General features: G+C 33.4%; 2 protein-coding genes across 2 annotated transcripts; both read right to left on the bottom strand.

Moving 5' to 3' along the window:
* Positions 1-3,308: 3,308 nt before the first annotated feature.
* On the bottom strand, positions 3,309-7,392 carry LOC126699613 (chloride conductance regulatory protein ICln). Its single transcript, XM_050397535.1, has 7 exons — positions 7,058-7,392; positions 6,143-6,266; positions 4,707-4,821; positions 4,480-4,539; positions 4,294-4,353; positions 4,126-4,211; positions 3,309-3,620 (listed from the first exon to the last, which is right to left on the bottom strand). The coding sequence occupies exons 1-7, from the start codon at positions 7,222-7,224 to the stop codon at positions 3,549-3,551; spliced, it is 684 nt and encodes a 227-aa protein (XP_050253492.1). The 5' UTR covers positions 7,225-7,392; the 3' UTR covers positions 3,309-3,548.
* Positions 7,393-12,603: 5,211 nt separating this feature from the next.
* LOC126699262 (40S ribosomal protein S13) lies at positions 12,604-15,503 on the bottom strand. The gene is made up of 5 exons (XM_050396994.1): positions 15,347-15,503; positions 15,158-15,230; positions 14,923-15,061; positions 13,662-13,848; positions 12,604-12,933 (listed from the first exon to the last, which is right to left on the bottom strand). Exons 1-5 carry the CDS (start codon positions 15,367-15,369, stop codon positions 12,900-12,902), a joined length of 456 nt encoding a protein of 151 aa, XP_050252951.1. The 5' UTR covers positions 15,370-15,503; the 3' UTR covers positions 12,604-12,899.
* Between the last annotated feature and the right edge of the window lie 591 nt (positions 15,504-16,094).

Here is a 16,094-nt window from a genome sequence, read left to right as displayed (position 1 = left end):
AGTGATGATAATAAGAACCTAGATAGCATAATTCAACAGAATAATTACACTAATATATATCTAAAATCAATTGTTCAAAAGCTGCAAGACATAGAAGACGGAATAACACCCCCTTTCACCTCCATAAAAAAGGAAAATGAGTCCAACACCCCTTTGTTTATCCCTCATGAAATCCCTCCTCACCCTAGATCACCTTTAAAGAGACCCATATCATCTACTGAATGAAATAAATAAGAGTAAAGAATAAGGTAAAATAGTATTTTCCACAAGACAGAAACCCTCAGACAGAAAACCTTATTCCAATATTACAAGCAGCCTTCACCCTTAGACAAAAACCCTTATTCCAAAAGACCCTTAAGGCTTTGGAATTACATCTTGTTAACACCAGTGTATTTATTGAAGCACTTGGTAGTCAACTCCTTGGCAAGGAGGATGGAGATTTAAGCTCCACAAAGACAAAACCACAGTCTCAAAAAAGCTATCTTATGGGAACAAGCTTTTCAAAACTCCACCCTAAGATTCAGCAAAAAACGAGACTTGCCATTAGAACCTTACCCTCTGAAATTCAACAAAATATACTAACTCATAAAGCCATAACAAGTTCTTATGACAGATGGATGTATCTTTTTAAAATATTAGTCTCTATAGCATTTATCAGGACAGACATGCCAGACGACATATGGCTATCTCATAAAACCACATGGTATGAAAGCTTTGGAGAAACAGAAAGAGTTTATGATGGACAGCATCCCTATCTGGGATTACTTATCAACACAAAGATAGAGGATACAATGATTTGTGATCCTTCATGGTTATCTGAGATGCTAGAAGCAGGGTTTATTAGCGAACTAATCCTAACTTCTGGAATCCATATTAGTTTGTTTCCTAAAGTCATCCTAGAAGCAACTGCATAGATTGGAGGACTTAATTATATGAAACTTACTATTTGGAGCACTTTCCCAACTTGGGACACTAGTTACTATATGGATGTCCGGCCAGCACACAATTTGGTTCTCATAAGTGATTCAGTTGTAGTCCTAACTATTACTGGTATACAAGAAAGACTTACTTATCACTTGATGACCCATATGCTCTAACACAAGAATGGTCTAATTTCATGAGCAATAAGATTTATGAAGTACAGAAAGAGTGAGATTATGACTTCCACTTATATGGCTACACCAACAGGATAGCTGTATATGGACCGAGACCTTCAGTAAGGAGGCTTATTGGGAAAAGAAAGATTACTAGAGACCCCAGAATAATGACAAAGAATTGTGCTCCTACCTTTCTTCCTATTTCATACTGCGTTCTATGTGGTAATTATGGAGTACTCCTTGAGCATGAGCAGTATGAAGATAACTTTGATCTGCTAGATTATGATAACTACATGAATACAAATTGATAGACAGATAGACATAATAGGCAAGACAGAATGCTCACCCGAACAGATGACTGTGACATACCACTATTCACCAACATGTGAATAGCTTCCAGACAGATCTAAGACAGTCCAGATAGATGTTCATAAGTCACTACTATTCATAGAAAGATCCAGAAAGATATTTTTGACAGATACTATTCATCAGCACGCGTGAGTAGTACCCTAACAGATTCTCAGACAGATTCATCAGAAGTCACTTTATGAAATACTACTATTCATCAATAGTATTTTCCACAATATTCTACAAGTTTCCACCAACAAATTAACTTGAGCTAACTTTACTTACTCAAGTTACTTTTAAAGACTTACCATGGTTCATTACATCTATAAAAGGACAGACTCCGAAGATAGAAGACAGGTTCAATTCTCAGGTTCAAATTTAAAGATCCAATTCCTTGAAAGAAGATAGCCCTCTCCCTCCCTTAGAAAGACTCTTGTAATCCTCCCTCTCTTTTGTATTCTTGTAACCCTTCCCTTTAGATAGACATAATCTTGTAACCTTTCAGTCTCAAAGACAGATTTTACTTTTTAATCTTGTAACTCTTCAGACAGAGTTTTATTTTCAAAACTTGTATCAAAGACAAACTTTTTCAGTTTTAATCAAAGACAGAAGTTTTTATTCAAGTAAGATTTTACTAGTTTCTGTTTTTATATTCCATATTCCATTTTAACTTATTTTGAATATATATATTTTCTGTTTTCTTTTTTATCATCTATTTTATCATTGTTTATGCTTCCATATTATTGTTGTGCTCTCTCCTGGGTAGTCAATGGTATCAGAGCCATTGACTACATGTGGTATTTGTCATTATAACACTTCCATCCGTCTCTTTTAACAACTGTTAATATTTTATTTCTGTCATCATTATTTAAATAGTGATCCCACCAGCCTTTCAATTGGCCAGTAAAACCAGTGACAATTAAATGGGCTATCTGGTGGTCTAATATTCCATGATTCTTATAAACATTAGTGAGCAAGGTCATTTCATGTAAAAGGTTTATTATTTCATATTCTGATATTCCATCAATATTCCATTCATATATCAAATCTGGCGAATAAGACGAATTAACAAAAGTATGTCTTTCTTAAAATTGTAAATCAGGGGAAGTAGGTCTAGGATACCAATTCTTTTTGGGGTATATATCATCAATTCTTCCTTTTTTGCAATCTTGCGCTGAATATCCTAAAGTTAATTTATTTCTGTAAATTGTGATTCTAAATTATCTATGTCTGATGAATCTGTCAAGCCTGTCAGTTGATTGTCTTCTAATTCTTCATCCTTTGAAGACTCAGTTCTTCGTATTGTATTTAACTTTATATCTTTGTTTTTTAGTGACTCCATGTCTTTTTGTGGGAACAAAAGAGTTGTAATAAGAAAGATGATCTAATAATGGGAAGAACAACATGTATAAAAAACAATGGAAAGAATCCTAATGCTATAGAAATAATACAAAAAAAGAACCTAGACATAATTGATGAAGACAAAGAAAAAAGAATGATAAGAAAAGGCATAGTAAAAGAGATGTTAGAAAAAATTAAAAGACAAAATGATGTAAAGATGGAAGCTATACGTAAAAAATTAGATATAAAAGGAGATATAACCTGTCTCTGTCAAAAGAAAATATGTGAAGTAAAGGCCATAGACTAGAAGACCTTTTTACATATACACTATTATATAGTGAGTCTTCTTTTTCTCCAAACATTTAAACAACTATGAATGGAGGTATGTTTATGTTTGTTTTGTTTCCACCGCACTCTAAATTTTATTATTCTTACAATGAGGTCCAAAATCCGAATTTATAGTCAATACTAAATACAAGTGATAGTGTAAGCTAATCATTAAAGGTTTCAAAAATCTCATGATTTGCATGTTAAATCCTTGCTTCTAGTTACTCTGAAAATTGGATTCCACAAAACCTTATAATTGGTTAAAGAGAAAGTAAACAGAAAATATTGCTGCTCTTTTGTCAGGAAGTTTATTTTAAATATACCTCCAATGATGGTTCACATATACAGCAAGACTCTAGGTACAGGACAAGAAATGGTACATAACATAAGAATAAAGAAAACTCTAGAAGCTGCAACATAGGAAGAAATAGAAGCTCAATGATGGCCCCTTTCATGGTCATCATCCATCTCATCAGCATCCTCAAATCGTTGATCGTTGATTTGAAGCTGTAGTGGAATAAAATAAAATCAATCAAACATGTTTTAAAAGTGTAAAAGTAACCAGGATTGGAAGATACTGCAAATATTCGGATTTTCAAAGGCAATCAGATAGATATATACAGTATATCATCAAATCATCATTACTGCATTAGCCAAACTTACCAGCAATAAAGAACCAATATCAAAACAAATTATAAAAGATGTAGTCGACTAAATGAAAGATCTGGACAAAATATGTGGTTTCTCAATGATCATGATATTAAATGCAAATATCTACCTATCACTTTGTTCAGAATAAAAAATATATCTTCAGAATATACTGTTGCCCCACCACACCCCCCCCCCCCCCCCCCACCCCCCAACAAAAAAAAAAAAAAATCAAGTACATATTGAGAGAGAGAGAGAACTCATGAATATCATAGGACATACAATGGTGAAAAAGACTATCATTTCATATGGCACTAAATGTAGGAGCACCAAGACAACAAAAAAGGTGCACCAACAGGCCTACCTCAAGAACCGTACGAGCTAGATCATGATCCCCATTTGAATGACCAATTGAGTTGGTTGGATCTTGAGAGAAATGATCGCCTTCCTCTGAAAATACAAACATGTTAAAAAGGTGTATATTAATAACAAACAAACACACAAGCATCAATTTTAACTGTCCACCCAATACCTGCTACTTCATCTACCATTTGATCAGCACTAAAAATCCAATTGTGCTCCTCTTCTTCTCCTGAAGAAAGCATACACGAAAAATTAAAGGGTATGCAGCTAAAGAAGAAAATGTAATTAATACAACATCAAGAAAAATCAGAAATTCAAAACAATGTCCAATTCAGTATAAAAGAATGATACTCACCATCAATTGGTTCAGGATTGAGCTCAGCACATTCACAGAATATATCAAACAGAGTATCCACTATCACACAAGCAACATGGATATTAGTTACCCTTTACCAATATCAAGAAGAAAAATACAACTGTAAAATGCAAAATGGCAATATTGTTCTAACAAAAAAAGAAAAAGGGCATTGCAGTTATTTTAGTATTAAGCTGCAGGACGAAATAGAGAAGATGGAAGAATACATTGGCTTGGATCTGATGGAATGAGCCTCATCTCTGTGATCTTGGATAAATCCAAGGTATCGCTACTTTCTGAATCTGAGCCCTCAGACTCGTCTTCTTCAGCTTCCGTTTCAATCTTCAAACAAAACAACAAGCAATGTCATAAATCAAAAGGGGATAAAGTTGAAAATTTCTATAATGGAGAAAGACAAGTGGATGTCTAGTAATTTTAGAAGGGACAGAATTGATGCAAAGATTGACTCAATGTACACAAGTAACACAACTATACTGAGAAATTCTTACTAAAAAAGAAAAAAATATATGGAAAAGTTTAGATGTGCAAAATATATAGGGAAACGTTCCAGATATGATTTGCTTATGGGAATTGATTAGCATATAACCTGTACGTTAATTTATGAATTTCATTATTGATCAGAATCATCTCTTTGCATCGAAGCTCAATGACATGACAACCAGAACTGATTTGAAATTTCTTTTTTGATACAAAGTTTTTTTAACATTAAAGATTGTTTTGGGTTTTATTGAAGAAAAGGGATATGGGCACGACTTGAAAGTTATTTTGAGCTTCTTGGAACCTTAGAGAGTCTTAGGTGTGCTCTTTTTTTTGGTGCTAGACAGATTGGGTTCAGTTTGAGTTAGGGGGAACTCCTAAACCCTTGTCTGTGTGAAATAGATCTAGTGCATATTAAAAAATGCAACCTAATTTGATGGTCATTTAGCACACTCAGTATATCTATTAGTAACATGATGTCGTGACGTGGACTCATTACAATCCCAAGGAATGAGGGATTAGAATAGGCAAGCTCTTGATTACCGAGATTCTGTAGAATAATTTTAAACAGATAAAGTTCTATCATGTAGGTCAAAAAAGTAGTGGAGATCATAGGTCAGCTGAACTTGGGTTGAGAGTCAACCTATCACTTGACCAGAACATATTGGATGAAGGGAGCCGACAATAGATGCCTACCAACACGTTTGGAGAAGTTGACCTTAGATATGGTGCATAATCAACTCATGATCAACATCCTATCAAATATGGATCATGAATTCAAGAAAAGACGGTAAGCTCTAAACTCTAAGCCAAGAGTCACTAGCATATGCAAAGCTGAAATACTTCAGAGTTTAATACAACTTAAAAGACAGTTTGATGTTTCACCCAAAAAGGAGAGCATTGGCAATAAAGCCTGAAATGCTTAGTTTCAAAGCTATATTGGGCTGTAGTCATGGTACATCATGATCATCAATTGTTGAATTTTAAAAATTGGTAACTACATTCCCCAAAATTCAAAACATAAAACAATAATTTTTTTAACCCAATTTATTGACAATAAACATTTTAACCTAGATAAGACATTTTGAACAAGATAAACCCGAAACAAAATCATTAAATAATCATTGATGACTCAGTAAATTGATGGATTTTAACAATATCATACCTGAGTATATATGCAAGGAGAGGGATAGGCCTCAGGGTCCCTTGAAACCGCATGCAACGACAGAGACAAGAAATCAACTGCATAACCTTTGGTCTTATCCACATCACTCAACCACACAACTTGCCTGCAAAAGCCCATCAACACATTGAAGCATTGAACACACTGCATAAAATCTTTTCATTAACGCAAGCAAGTAGAATACCCTACCTACTACCTAAGCCAACCAAAGACTACCACTAGGCCTACATTTGTTTCAATGATTCTCCTTTTAGACTCTATTGAGTGGCAAAATTGAGGAAATTTTATCACATATCATCAACCAGCTTAGCACCTCCACACCAAGAACGATACTGAGGGCAAGGTCATGGGTTCAAGAGCATTGTAAACTAAGAAGCTAGGAAGCACGAACATTTCATTTAGGTGCCAAACCCGAGCCATACCAGTGTTATACCGGCCATTTCATATTATAATTTTTCAAAAATTGCTCATGTAGGCATGCCATACCGTACCCATGTCTGTGCTTCCTAGCTAAGAAGCACAAACACTCTAAAATCCAATGTCAAACACGCTCGGGACAATTTTTTTTTTTTTTTTTTAAACCTTTTGATTTTATATATGTCTTTGAAAAGATTTTGATAGTTTTTATTATTTATTAAAACTAAAAAAAAAAAATGTATTCCAACGTATTTCAATAATTGCAGTGTCCATGCTTCATAGATTGCAGCTCACCCATATTCATGAAATCTTAAGTAATTTACATCAAAATTAGTGTTTTTTGTTGTCCAATGGGAACAAATAATATCCACAATTTTCTTCTCTATCCCCACTTTCTTTTTTACTAGCGCAAAAAGTAGTGGATTCACACAACATATATACATACATATTCAGAGAGAGAGAGAGAGAGAGAGAGAGTACTTGGTGGAGATGTAGAGAGTGCCAGGGGAAACAGGAACGCGATTCCCGAGAACGATGGCGACAGAGTGCTGTACGTGCATGAGCTCCTCGCCGTTATCGGAGTCTAGAACCGGTTCTCCGGCACCGTCTCCGACTCTCTCTGTGAATTCTCTTAACCCTAACACCATTTTCGCTTTTTTCCCTCTCTCTCTCTCTCTCTCTCTCTGTGGACTGTGAATATGGGCTAGGGTTAGTGGAGTGGTGGTTCAGTTCTGGTTCTGGGTTTCCTAGGGTTTTTGGGGGTTTTGGTAAAAGCGCCAAATTGTATTGCAAAACGTATGAAGGCGAAGACGACAATATGGGCTTCAAATCAACCGTCTGTGTGTGAAGAGCCCAATTCCAAAGCATGACGACCCAAAACGCCGCGTATTGACATTTATTTTTTATTTTTTACTTTTATAACTCATAATAATAATATTATGGTAGCTGGTTAAGAGACTGTTAATGAGATATAGAAGATTACTTGAAGACATAGACTAGAACGGAACATTTGATAAAACAAACTAATTGGATATTGTTAGAATCTCTTTGAACATCAGGAAGCAGTGAAGCAATAGTAGACTTTGAAATGATTGAAAGCCAAAAGAATCTCTTTGAACATTATCATTTACGCATGGAGTAGTAGAGCAGTGGTATATATATATATAACACCAATTAAAGAATAAGAGAAAAGTTAAATATGAAATGGGTAATTTTTGTGAACAATATGGTTTGCCCTCTATTGCTCCTTCTAGGCAAAAAGGGAAAAAATATGATAAAAGTCACAAAAATTATAGCCATAAAAAATACAAAAGCAACTCTGTTAAACCTAATCATTTTTATGCTAAAAAGAAAAATGTTTTTAAAAAATATGATAAATAAAGGTCAGGTAAAGGTAAATGTTTTAACTGTAGTAAACCTGGACATTTTAGTAAAGATTGCAAACAAAAACCTGGTAAGTTAAAGAATAAGTTTAACATGTTAAATATTAATGATAAAGATCAAGAAGAATTATTCAGAATCATTGAATCAAACAATTCGTCTGATTCTTTGGAAGATGACTTCTCTTCTTCATCTGATTCTTGCTATCAATTTGCTACTAATTCTTCTGATTCACCTAATATTAAAATTGGTTGTAGATATTCTTGTTGCAATGTTATTAAATCTGTTAATGTTCTCACTAAAAGTGAAGAAAATGAAAGTTTAATAATCCAATTGATAAGTCAAATCCAAAACCCTGAATTGCAAAAAGAATATCTGGATAAGTTTAAAAAAAAAATTGATAAAAGATGAATTTGGTAAAAAATTAAAATCAACTATAAGCTTTGAAGAAACTTTGGAAATATTTAATAAAAAAAAAAATCCAAAGACTTAACTGTTAATGATCTTCAACATGAGATCACTGTTGTTAAACAAGAAATAATTGAATTAAAAAATGAGTTTAAAAACATTAAAAGTGATAACAATAATCTCAAACAAGAATTGTTAATGTTAAAAATTGATAAAAATATTAATAAATCTGATGATGAACAAGATGAGCACAAAGATGGAGATGAATCCAGTCAACAGGCTCTTCTTGCTGATAAAGGTATTATTGATAATTCCCAACTCAATCTTGTTAATAAATTGCTTCCTCCAAAATGGTTTACAAAAATTAAAATTGTTGTTTCTCATGATTATCATTTCACTGTTATTGCTATGATTGTTCTGGTGCGAATATGAACTGTATCCAAGAAGGATTAATTCCTTCAAAATATTTTGAAAAATCAACTGAAAGATTGGTTTCTGCTAATGGTTCCCAAATGAAGATCAAATATGAATTGAATAATGCTCATATTTGTCATGATAATGTCTGTTTCAAGATTCCTTTTGTTCTTGTTAAAAACATGACCGATAAAGTAATTCTTGGTTTGCCATTTATAAATGCTTTGTATCATTTTCTTATTGAGTATGATGGAATTACTATTGATCCTTTTGGACAGAAAGTAAAATTCAAATTTGCTTCAAAGTTTGAAATTGATATTGATGATGCTTTAAATTTGATTCATGCTGAAACCAAACATCTTAACTTCCTTCAGCAAAAAGTAAGATACAAGAAAATTACTAAACAACTTTCTAATAAATTATTGCAATTAAAAATTGATAATTTTTAGAAAATTCTTATTGATAATGTTTGCTATGATGCTCCTAATGCTTTTTGCCATAAAAAAAATACACATTGATAAACTGTCTTATGTTGAAAACTTCCCTATTAATGTGGCTTATCCAAGAGCTAATGATAGGTTCTTGCCAATGTTTTACAGATATTGCTAAAGGTAATACTCATAGCACCAAAATGTTAACTATTATCGATTGTCCTAACATTATCAATATTTCTTTGCAGGAATCGACGCATGTTACGTGGATAAGTACCACTAATAAGTGGAATAATACTAATATTTATACCACTAGTAAGTGGATTATTATGACTTCCTTGGCAGAGAAGAGGAACAAGGGAAAAGCACCAGCACAGGGCTATTCTCAAGACAAAAGGCTCCCAGCGGGACAATTTTTTGTAATGCATGAAGGTGCATCTTCTAGAGTAAAATCCAGAGGATCAACAGGAATTTGTCCCGGCAGAGGTGACATATTCCAGTGGTGATGTGATAATTGCTTTGCAAGAAGTTTTGTCTAAAAGGTTACAATTCCACAATGGAACCTATTCAGAACTACCAGATTCTATCAAATTTATTCTAGATAACCTTCAAGTTGCTTTTATTAGAAACCACCACAACCTCTTCCTGAGAACCCTCCGAGCACTTGAAATCCACCTTGTTAACCTTACTGCACAAAATGAGGTTTATATGAGTCATTATGTCAACTTTATTTCAGAAAATGACCCCAATTATGCCAACATTGTTTTCGAAAATGGCCCTGTTAATGCCAACCTTGTTTCAAAAAATAATCTTGTTTCAGAAATGAGGCTTTTAAAAGCCACCTTGAAGCTTACATTAGTCAACTCTTTGGCAAAGAGGAAATCCATTTAATGGATAAAAAGACTATAATGGGCACTGATTATGCTAGATTGAGTCTTAAGACCCAATCTCTATTAAGAAGTGCTATTGCCAACTTGCCAACAGATATACAATCTCGTATATTGAAAAGCAAGGCTATGTTTAGGTCTTTTGACCTATGGTTCAAATATTTCAAGAAACTTGTTTCAACTAATATTCCTGATCCTGATGAATTGGATGAATCTGATAATGTATTTATCCAACTAGACTGGGAAGAACACTTTGGGAGTAGTCTTAGAGTGTATGAAAAGAAACATCCATTTCCTGGTCTCCTAATTGATTATGATGATGGTTCATATGTTGCTGATAATGATTCAGATGATGTTGATGATAGGGATCCTAACTGGCTTTCTCAAATGTTTGAATATGGCTTTATCAGGTTCATAAAATTAATAAGCCATAAACAAGCCAGTCAGCTTCCACAAATTATTCAGACTGCTATTAAAGGGTTTGAAAGCTCTTCCATTAGATCTTTTGTTTCCATAAGATGTTGGAACACTTTGCCAAAATAGGAAAGAGATAACTAAATGAATGTCCAGCCCTCAAAACATCTCATTCTCATAAATGGTCACACTCACCAAGGGCAATGGCTTGAAGGAAATTCTCACTTGTCCTTCAAGGATCCTTTTGCTCTTGTAGAATGTTGAATAAATTATTTTAATAATCAAATTCTTGATGTTGCTTAGAACCTATGGAAAGATTATCATTTCACGGGAAGCACAAATAGAATTTCTGTTTTTGGTCCTAAACCATATGCCAATGCCATTGCTAGGGTATTGCAGTTATAATCAAAGTAATTTAAAAGTAGCAGTAAGGCGGTAAAACCAGTCAAGCAGTATATATGAAAACAATAAAAATTTAGAACTGTCCAAGATGACGGTAGCAACAAGTAGTATAATGAACAGAAAATTGAAAATACTTGTTATTGAAAATAGCACAAAACACTTATAGTAGTAGTAGTAGTGATTATAAGATCTCAAGAGAATAGGTTAACAATTACAACGCTTGTACTAGTTCTAGGTACAAGACTGTAAGGTAATAGGAAATGCTAAGTGAAACAAGGAACTCTCTCAAAGAAAGGCTCTCAAAAAGGAAATAGTTCTAAGAGGAAGTTCTCTAAGCAAGTTCTTTCCGAAAGAAAACCTCTGGGAAAGAAAAAACCTGTTTTAAACTTAAGGGACAACCCCCCTTAAATAGGCAAAATTCAAAGTGAACAGTATTATGAACAGTAACAAGTGAGCAGTAACAGGTGAATAGTGACAAATAAATAGTAAAAAGTGAATTTTTCCACTTTTCAACTCAAATTTTTGGAGAATCATACGAAAAATACGTAGAGTTTAGAAGCCTTCAATTCAAAGATCTAGACCTCATTATTGTTGTCCTTTTGTGCCAAAGGAAACCAAATGAACACCATTATTAGGAATCTTCAGAAGCATTATATTGGTGGGAATATATATATATATATATATATATTCAAAGTTACTCTATGAAACTACTGGGCATAATTAGACACTTTTTCTATGTGGTATCAAATTATCATTTATGCGTTGTATTTAAGTTATATAGTGTTGAACTTGTATAACTTGTATTTGATTGACATTATCCACTTCTTCTCTAGAAGAGAACTTGGTTTCGACTTTCGAGTCCCTATCCAACTTAGCTTGATTTCAAATTTTATCCAATGATCATTTGCAAGACAAGCTTGCCAATTAGATGAGCTCAAGTCATTATATAAGCCATCCGAACCCACCTCTAGTTACTAAAACAATCCAGTTATAGGTTTCATTAAAGAAAAAAAAAAGGGCAGACAAATTAGGTGTGCGTTTGTTTGGGCCTTTTTTTAGGATCCACAGCACCGTACATAAAAGCACCAAACACAACAAAACGACGATATTTTTGAGTCACTTTTTACTTTAAAAAATTATTCGATATTTTTGGGTCACTTTTTACTTTCAAAAATTATTTTACTATAGTATTTTTAACAATAAATTTTCAATTTTTAATAAATAAACAATAATCAAACAGACCTGCTTTAAAAATTGAGACTCTTTTCCTTCAAGCAAAATTTACCCAAAAAAATAAATATAAAAATAAAAATAAACAAATCAAATATTTTAATTCAGTTTTTAACCTTTTAAGGGTGTATTAAAATGGTCCCTAAATCGATTCCTCGGACACCAGAATTACGCACTGAAAATGGAACAAATGTTCAACTAAGCCCAGAATTTATAGGGATTCAGTAAGATGGCACCTATTTTGTTTTTTTTTTTTGGGGGGGGGGGGGTAATACTCTTACAAAAAAATATCCGAAGATACAATATTCCAATGGCCCAATTTTTAACTTTAGCCATGAAAATATTCTATGAAAAATAGCCAAGTATGCCTTATCAGATGGCCTAACAAATAATTTTAAGTTAAAATTTAAGCCTTCAGCTCTGTTTCACAGAGAAACTAACAAATAATTGTAAATTAAAATTGAAGCAAAATTAAGGATTTATATATCTCTAAAACCAAAAGGTTTAAAATTAAAAACTACTAGACCACAAAAGTTAAAAATGGAAGTACAAAAACACAACTAAATAAACAACAAAATCCAAATACAAAATCTTTGGTTCAAATTTCACTACTATTATAGAAGAAGCACAACAAAATCTTCTGATAGTTATAAATTGTCTGGACAAATCTTTCTGGAATTTGAAGACCCATCTTGCCAACACAGAATACCCGTACCTCCAAGGATAACTAAAAATATGCTGAGCTACATACTTCATTTAAGCAACAAGGGTACTGGCGGTGGTTGACTCACTGCATAAATAACAGGTTGGTTAGTGACGCAGTTCTTTAGGTCCACAAGAAAAAATCAGCAGGGAAGATGGAGTAAAATAAGAAAACACAACTGTGCACTGGATTCACATCCAACTGATATGCAATTTCAATCCACAGTAAGAATAGAATCAATAAAATCTGATGGCAGGTAACACACTAAAATCACAGTATCTAATTTTTAATAATCTTTCTTTGGGCAACTTGAACAAAGTCAAACTCCCCTAGCCATAAACATGCTTTAATCTTTCCCCAAAGGAAAACCAATAAAAAAATCACCACCACCTAATGAACGACATCACAGCCATAGGCAGCATATTCATACATGATACACCTATAATTTCTCAAGACTGCTACTCTACCCAAACCAAGCCCTTCAACCGCACAAAATAATAAGGAAATAAATGCATTAGAACATACAACAACAATACAAGATTTCAATTTCTTTTATGCACAAGCCTTCAATGATAACCTTAGCAATAAGATTCATACAATTTGAAGCTCCCAAAGCACAGATCAGATCTCCAACATAAGAAGCCATAGAGCAAATTAAAAAAGAAAATTTTCAGTAAAAAACCCAAAATATAAAATCCCTAATTAAAATATGTAAATGCAAAGCAACAAGATAATCAATTACTCACTTATAAATTAATCATTAAACTATACCCCGAGTATCTAGAGAAATGTTGACATATTACAAGAAGACTTACTATTTCCAGACTGGAGGAAGCTTCTTTGTTTTCTTGTAGTAGCGAGCAAGCCTGTGAATCCTGCTCTCAACCAGAATCAACCTGAACTTTGAATCCTTATCCTTCCTATTCCTCTCCAAATGCTTACGAATTGACACAGCCTTCTTGATGAGATGGTACAGGTCCTCTGGAATTTCTGGTGCAAGACCTAACCAAAATGAAAGAAAAAAACCATTAAAAACCCACAAAAACCAAACCTCAACATTTCAAAATAGAGATGATATCTTGTATAACAGTATATGCACCATCACTATCATATGCATGAAGGGTCCACAAATGAGGGACCCACTTATGTGAGAAGATCACAACAAAATACCAATTATTTGAAAGAATTTTTTGCCTGAAACTTGAATCAAATGACAAATGCTACATACATTTTAATTCGCAAACCCAACAAGTAATTAAAAAATCCATTGATAGCTAGCTCATATTAGATTCCAACATCTGGGGTTCATCAAATAATTTCTTTAAATTCTGAGATAACCATTTTTGAACTGAATAAGTATTAAAAAAATTATATCCTCATCTCAAGCTAGCTCAATTTCAATTCCAACATATGGGGTTCATCAATTAATTCCTTATAATCTCAGTATTTTCATATACAAACACCAACAGTTAATGAATAAAATAAAAAAACCCACAACCCAAGCTAGCTCTAATACGATCTCAGCATTCTGGGGTTCATCTAATAACCCCTTTTCTTCAACTACACAAATACAGAAAACACATAAAACTCTTCTTCACATCTAACAACTCTTCCACTCCTCACACATAGTTACAATTTTTTTTTTTTTAATTCAGCTAATAAATAACAGCGATATCTATTAATAATCATGTTCTTATATAGATCAATGATAACTTCTCTTTAGTGTTCAGCTACTCATTTGCTTAAATACTATAATCGGAATTCTGTTTCTTCATTCTACGGTACACATATTATTACAGTACCTAATGGTGTCACACTACATTTTCTCTCCTAAACCAAACAAAATTTTCTCAGAATTCTAACACAAACATCATAGCAATCAATTTTTTCTGAGAACCCAAACAGCACCTAATCGTAACTGTTTATCTTTTATTATAAAATACATATGAAGAGAAAAATAAACGAATGCGTATACCATATAATTTCTCCTCTTATTCACAATGACAACTACCTATCTATCATTTCTCAACCAAATTGTAGCACACTACACAGCTCAAAAGAAAGAAAAAAACGCACCGTGAGCCTTGAGAACACGGAGGATCTTGCTTCCGGTGACGCTCTTAACTTGAGCGATACCGTGAGAGTCACGAAGAATCACACCGATCTGTGATGGTGTCAAACCCTTCTTGGCGAACTTGCATATGTTCTCCTCCACCTATATATTTCCACCACCATTAACACTCGAACAGAAATGACACACAAATACACAAATCACACAGAGAGAGAGAGAATTAGGGTTTTGAAAAAGTACATCTTGAGGAGAGATCTTGAGCCAACTCGGTGGAGTTCTCTTGTATGGCAATGCTGAGGCTGAAATACCCTTACTGAAAAATCACAGAAACCACAAATCACATTCAAATCCAAACACACATACACACAAACACACACATATATATATATAGAGAGAGAGAGAGAGAGAGAGAGAGAGAGATAGAGGTACCCGCGGCTGTGCATGCGACCCATGGTGGCGTGGCGGCGGCGGAAGAAGTGGAGCTCTGTGAGGTTCTTCTGGTGAGGTGAGCTGCGGAAACCCTAGGCTTCTTAGTTTGAAGGAAGATGAGGATTGCTAGGGTTTATATAGTGAGTTTAGATTATAGTTTTTGTCCTTAACATTTTATATATTGACGGAGGTGTCCTTGGGCGAATGCATTTTGGGCTGGGCAAGGGTTCGGTTCGGCCCGTGTGAATTTTGATTAATTTAGGCCCACAAAGAGTATAAAAGTACTGACAAAACCGGTTTGAAAAGATTTCCCTCAACTCATTACATGAATCGAAACAAAACTAATAAACTAGAAAAGTAAAATATTAATTTTACAATGTGTAATGCATGCATATATTGAGTTTCTAGGCGCAAGCACGATATGTGATGTGTAAATTGTACTATATTAGAAATAAAAATGAAATATATAGTTAGAATAAAATAGAATAAAATATTAATTTTTGTTTTGACTTATTGGAAACTTTTTGTAATAAAATTTTAAAACGTTGGCAATAGAGTTTTATACAGAGTAAACTATGGATACTTTTGGTAATTGAATTTTAGTTGAAATTTAATTTAAAATTTCATGAAACTTTATAAGTAAAATTTTATTTCAAGTAAACTATTGGCATAAAGTTTATTTTGTGAATAAAAAAATAAATAAATAAGAGTGTGTACACACTTGTCTCTTAGAGAGGATAGTCATTTG

Source organism: Quercus robur, chromosome 9 (genome assembly GCF_932294415.1).
Source record: "Quercus robur chromosome 9, dhQueRobu3.1, whole genome shotgun sequence".
Taxonomy (NCBI): Eukaryota; Viridiplantae; Streptophyta; class Magnoliopsida; order Fagales; family Fagaceae; genus Quercus; species Quercus robur.
The sequence above is the reverse complement of the archived record's forward strand: the minus strand, read 5'-3'. Positions and strand labels throughout refer to the sequence as shown.

Excerpts from the sequence above, each read along its gene's own strand:
- LOC126699613 (XM_050397535.1), bottom strand. The coding sequence starts at position 7,224 with ATGGTGTTAGGGTTAAGAGAATTCACAGAGAGAGTCGGAGACGGTGCC. Across the intron at positions 4,822-6,142 it reads CTCCTTGCATATATACTCAG|ATTGAAACGGAAGCTGAAGA; the intron begins GTATGATATTGT and ends TTTTGTTTGAAG. Across the intron at positions 3,621-4,125 it reads TAGCTCGTACGGTTCTTGAG|CTTCAAATCAACGATCAACG; the intron begins GTAGGCCTGTTG and ends ATTCCACTACAG.
- LOC126699262 (XM_050396994.1), bottom strand. The coding sequence starts at position 15,369 with ATGGGTCGCATGCACAGCCGCGG. Across the intron at positions 15,231-15,346 it reads GGTCGCATGCACAGCCGCGG|TAAGGGTATTTCAGCCTCAG; the intron begins GTACCTCTATCT and ends GTGATTTTTCAG. Across the intron at positions 12,934-13,661 it reads CTTCCTCCAGTCTGGAAATA|TGAGTCAACCACCGCCAGTA; the intron begins GTAAGTCTTCTT and ends TTATTTATGCAG.